Below are 5,584 nucleotides of genomic sequence, written 5' to 3' on the forward strand. Positions count from 1 at the left end.
TAAACACTGAAGTAAAGAGAAAACAAATTCCTTTTTTCTTTTATTTTTTGGAGTCAGCCTTGAGCGTTGAGGCCTTGACGGCTTTGGTAGTTAACCACTAAAACGACAATCCAGTTTGTCAAATGCCACTGTTTAACCTTTAACGCCGTCGTTTTATCGCATCTGTGTATTCATTGCACCGAACAACGTGTGGTGGCTTTATCGGAGAAAAGTGAAATTACAGTGTAACACGGCGAGATTAGCTGATTAGGCGCAAAACCCCAAGTCTGCACCCATTTACAAAACAAAATCTCGTTTAATTCGAAGTCCCCAGCGCAAGTTTTTGGTGCTTCCGATTTTTTTCGCGCGAAGCAAAACCCAGAAGAATTGCTTAATTGAATAATGACAGAAGATAGCAGCGTTAGGGTTTCTTCTTCCGATGAAGCCAACGTCCCCAACGATGCATCACACGCAAGGCAGAGGTAAATTACAAATTTTCGTTTTGCAGATTATGTTGAATTGGTTGAACCTTTGTGCAGTGTGGATTACGTCATTTAATTGTTATTTTCATGTTTGTTTCTCTTAGAGTTATGCAAGTGTTTGATTAATTTGATTGCGACTATTTGAGAGTTAAAATTGATGAGTGATCGAGACGCTAAACTTCAATGTATTTAAGGCATAGTTTCGGTCTGTTTTTGTGCGTAGGAAGAAGAAGAGAAAGTGGGATCAACCAGCTGAGTCGTTGGTAGCGGTTGGGATGGCGGTCCCTGGAGTTATTCCTTTAAGCACCACTGCAACCCTTGGTGGAGGGATTTCATATCCGGGCATAGCTCCAGTCTCTGGTGCAGTTTTAACAAATCCATTGGTGGCATCAGTTCAGCAACAAACTACTATTGGAGCAGTCCAAAAACCTAATCAAGTGAGAGATATCTACTCATCTCAAACTTACAATGTTCATCATTTATGCAGATGATAATTTTCCTACCAAAACCACAAATCAAACTGGTGCTTTGCAAAATGTCTATTTGAAGTGTTAAGTCTTTATACATATGTATTTATTTTTCAATATGCTGCTGAAGGCTGTTTTTCTACTACGAATTTTGATAGTCGATCTGGTTTTTGTTTTGTGTTTTGTTCTTAATATGTTATGTGTTCCTTATTTTGATTTTGGGATGAATTCTCATGTAGCAGAAGATCCAAGATGAATTAATAATTGCTCGAGAAATTGTCATCAACGATGCTGAGTCTTCTGTTCGGTACAAGTTGACAAAACGCCAGACACAAGAGGAGGTGAATTATATGCAATCAATTCCACATCCCTATCTCCAAGCATATCTCACTCACTCTCATCCTTAGTAAAATTTTTTCCACCTTATGCAGATTCAGAGGTGCACCGGTGCTATAGTTATCACTAGGTTTGTAGTGCACGCCATTTGCAAAGTCAGTCCTTTTTAGTGTTTCCTAGCCCCTGCATTTGATGCTAATTTTTTTTTTGTTTTTTTTTTTTGTTTTCCCTCTGCAGGGGGAAGTATAGGCAACCTAATGCACCAGCAGATGGAGAGAAGCCATTGTATCTTCACATTTCTGCAGGAGCTCATGTAACAGCTACTGTCTTTTAAGTAGAATGATGCTTGGGTTAAATAACCAGACTTAACCATTTATTACTAGAAACAGATAGATGAATTCCTTTGAAACTGATGCTTTTCTATCTTGAATAATTAAATATGTGGCTTTTTTGTCTTATGATTGATCATTCACAACAATAATGATATTTCATGATTTGGTTTTCCTTTGGGTGACACCTAATAATTTGCAGATAAAAGAGACGGCAGAACGAATTTTAGCTGTTGATCGTGCTGCTGCAATGATTGAAGAAATGCTAAGACAGGGGCCGAATTCACAGTTGGTTTCTTCTGCCCCACCTTCCATCCTAGCTAATGGGCTGAAGGTAATTCATCCATTATTAACTTGTGGATATTCACTATGCTGTTGTAATGTTTAGATATTGACAACCGATATTTCTGCATGAATCAGGTGTTCAGTGAAAGTGTGTTTTTGGGCTTTGATGCTGACCCATCATTGAATATTGCTGCACGAATACGTGGACCAAATGTGAGCGCTTGACTACAGTACTTAATTGATTTGTCTATTCATAGTTCACTGTTTTAGGTGGGAGTTGTGTATGACTATACGTAAACTTAATGTCTGCCACAATTCCTATTTGTTTTCCTTTTTTTTTTCTTGGTTGCACCTGATGGTTTGTGGTGTGACCATATGTTCATCTGCTGTATTTGTTTTCATACTTCTACCATTTTTCTATCCTTTATTATGTGTGCATGTGTCCTACTATTTTTTAACTTCCGATATGATGGTGTGGAAATACCTAGAGTTAGTAGGACTAGGAGTTTTCAAATGGATGATTAGGCAAGAAAAAAGGGAGGATAGAACTGGGGGATGGATGAAATGTTGTAATGTTAAATATGGCATAGAAGTATTAGTTAAGTGCAAAGTAGTAAGTCGAATGCCAGAATAGAAGGTGGAGACTGAATGGCAACTGGTTTGCGTTATTAAACTGATTCTGAACTTATGCTGATTTTAGCCTTGATCAGCCTTCTTAGGCTTCTACTAGTTGAATGCCCTGCATCTTTATGTTTATTCCATCTTTACTTTAGTTTCTTGTGAACTTTGTGTATATTGAGGTTGAAATAATCTGATGTTTCAAGCTTTTCTGACATCCCCATACAATTGGGAGAAATTGTTTTGGTGTTGGTGGTGCTTTTGGATTTGAACGTGCAGGACCAGTATATAAATCACATTATGAATGAAACAGGAGCTACTGTTATACTGAGAGGACATGGTTCAGGAAGTGATGAATGCTCAAATGGAGAAGGTCCATTTTTTTGTCCTTTATGATCTGAACTTTGTAATGGCATGTTAGTTCAGCATAGCATATTTTTTTTATATATGGTTCTCAACTGGATTTTTTTTCCTGGTTGCAACAGATGGACAGCAGCCCATGCATTTATTTTTGTCGAGTAACAATGCAAAAAGTCTTGAAGATGCTAAGCTTCTGGCTGAAAACCTCTTGGATACAATCAGCGTAGAGTGTGGTGTTTCCAGGTATTTAATTTTTTTAATGTTAAGGGTTTAGGATATGTAAGCCATTTTTCAGTTGTGAAATAACGAGGAAATATTTCCTTCCTCAGATATTATAATTATTAGTATCTCACTATCTGATATAAAGCAGAAACACCAAGTTTTAAGATAGATACTTTTTAGTATTTGGTAACCTTTTTCATACGACATCTTAATATCAACATGTCCTTATATGATGAGGGATCCTCACTGCTGTAAATAATTGTTTAGGGTACTCTTTCTGAAGCTAAGAATGGATGAAGGGTAATTAGCTGAGGTTGAGGTATACATTGGGATTAGAATGCTCTGGGTTTTATTTAAGCCCTTACAACCCATTAGCCCTAGTTTTGTGAATTGCAGGCAGGTGCCTAGCAGCTGCCCTCGACTCACTCTCATGGAATTATTGGGCTGCATAAATTATTCTTATAAACTTCAGTGTCCAATTTCATTTACAAGGACTGTGTACTTTGACTTGGGAATTTGAACTCTCGAGTTCATTTTTTGTCAAAGTATTGATACATAGAACTTGATTTCATTTATGGTGCATTTTAGTTTTGTCTAGAACTGAAGTGGAGTTTGAAAGGGAAGTGTGGGTGGAAGTTTAAGTTGTTAAATGTAATTGGTAATTGAGAATATTTCCTCTGCCTTCTGCAATTTCAATTCTTTAGATTTTGTGTTATCTGGTGGTTTTCAAGTGTTTTCATGATGACAATTTTTATTTAGTTGGATTTGTAAATAACTTGTGTTCAACTGTCTTAGGGTTTCATCATGTAAGGTTTATAGTGCTGTTCCACAGCCACAGCAGGTATATAGTGCTGTTCCACCACCTCAGCAGGTATATAGTGCTGTTCCACCTCCCCAGCAGGTATATAGTGTTGTACCACCTCCCCAGCAGAACCCTACTGCCATTTCAACCCCACTAGTTTACAGTGCTGTTCCACCCCCACAGCAGTTGTTAGCTGGAGTTCAGAGTTCCACAATGGGGCTAGAGGCGACTACAGGCTTAACCACCAGTTCAATATCATCAGCTGTGGGCTCCACACCAGTTACTCCAGCTTCCTTGGTTGGTGTTCCTGGTGTCGCCACTACTGCCCTCGCACCAGGTGCTACACCATATTCTGCAGGATATTTGAGCTCTGGTTCCCAAGCAAACTCAATTGGTTATACTCCCCCTTCAGTATTAGGTGGCACTAGCTATATTGGATACGGTGGAATATATCCCCAAGCTACTCCTTTGCAGCAAGTGGCCCTTGTCCTGCGACACTCTCCTTCCATTGCTTCAACGGTTGCTCCAACAACATCAGCATCAAATGAAGAATCTAAATCTAAGTCGACCACAAGCTCTGAAGTTGAAAAGGAGAAACGGCCACCTCAGAGGCGGAAGTTTCAAGAATTACCAGTTGGCTCAAATGGCACACGGAAATTCAATCAGGTCATTGCATTACTATTGCTAAAATCTTTGAAATACAACATTGCCTGTATCCAAGGAAAAGTCTTATGTTCCCCTTTATTCAATTGTAGTTTTTTTAGTAACATTGGTAATAATATAATGGTTTGGATTCTGAAAGTCCAATAGTTCTACCTGTGGTCCATGGATCTAATTACTGGGTGTAGAAATTTAAATATTGCAGCAAGCATTGAGGTAAGAGTGACCCTCCATCGTGTTGAATATGTTACCTCTGGGCTCTAAAATGAGGAGCACCACAATGAAGGAAAGAGAAAAAAAATTAAAATAAAAAAATCTCTGTTGCCTTTCTTAGCCTTTCTTAATTTACAAAAGGATTTTCAAGAATCTTGATTTCACAATAATGCCAATTCTATTCCTTTCAGAGCCCCTAGTTACATTGACTCCAATTCCTAATATTTGAGTCATAGGTTGCCTTTTCCTTGTATGTTCAGATAATGTATTACAGGAATAATGGTAATTCTTGTTAATAAAGACTATAACCTATTGTGTCATAAAAATAATAGGGTAGTTAAGTTTTTTCTATTTTGTTTTCAGGATCAAAGGAAATAAAATTACAAATTTTCAATTCAATAGCTCCATGGAAATACCGTGTTGAGATTTTATTTTTATTCATAGCTTGCTTGGGTTTTTCTGATCCTGTGTCACCAGTATGCTGTATATTAACTGTTAGCTTGTATATACTAGGAAAAGAGAGCCCTTATGCTTATGTTTTCTATATAACTATGCATATCTTAACTTTGTGACTTCTCTCTCTTCTTTCTTTATCAATGATAAGTAGAAAATTAAATGTTTTTAATCTTCAGCTCTATTTTACCATACATATTACCTTGTGCTGACTGTTAGTGCTTAATATTCCAGGTATTTTCTCTGACCTTCTATGAAGCTAATAGGCTGACACTGGACCTGTCTGTTGGGCCGTTGGTTTGTATGTTTGACAGGGTTTTCAGTTTTGGAGGAATTAGGAGGGCGCTCATTGCTTCAATGCATTTGTCATTGTCAATC

At 37.7% G+C, this 5,584-nt stretch overlaps 1 protein-coding gene across 2 annotated transcripts in view; it reads left to right on the forward strand.

The window, feature by feature from the left end:
• The window catches only part of LOC107635406 (protein RIK), a 7,366-nt gene continuing 1,800 nt past the window's right edge, over nucleotides 19–5,584 (forward strand). The window contains exons 1-10 of one of the 2 annotated variants that reach the window (XM_016338878.2): nucleotides 19–461; nucleotides 685–898; nucleotides 1,168–1,269; nucleotides 1,360–1,394; nucleotides 1,502–1,577; nucleotides 1,796–1,927; nucleotides 2,014–2,091; nucleotides 2,776–2,869; nucleotides 2,982–3,099; nucleotides 3,874–4,546. In XM_016338878.2, the coding sequence (XP_016194364.1) occupies nucleotides 382–461; nucleotides 685–898; nucleotides 1,168–1,269; nucleotides 1,360–1,394; nucleotides 1,502–1,577; nucleotides 1,796–1,927; nucleotides 2,014–2,091; nucleotides 2,776–2,869; nucleotides 2,982–3,099; nucleotides 3,874–4,546 (1,602 nt within the window). In that variant the 5' untranslated portion in view covers nucleotides 19–381. The remainder of the gene's footprint in view (nucleotides 462–684; nucleotides 899–1,167; nucleotides 1,270–1,359; nucleotides 1,395–1,501; nucleotides 1,578–1,795; nucleotides 1,928–2,013; nucleotides 2,092–2,775; nucleotides 2,870–2,981; nucleotides 3,100–3,873; nucleotides 4,547–5,584) is intronic. The other variant, XM_016338879.2, reaches the window with a different exon arrangement.

The sequence above is a fragment of the Arachis ipaensis genome, chromosome B04, assembly GCF_000816755.2.
Source record: "Arachis ipaensis cultivar K30076 chromosome B04, Araip1.1, whole genome shotgun sequence".
Classification (NCBI taxonomy): Eukaryota; Viridiplantae; Streptophyta; class Magnoliopsida; order Fabales; family Fabaceae; genus Arachis; species Arachis ipaensis.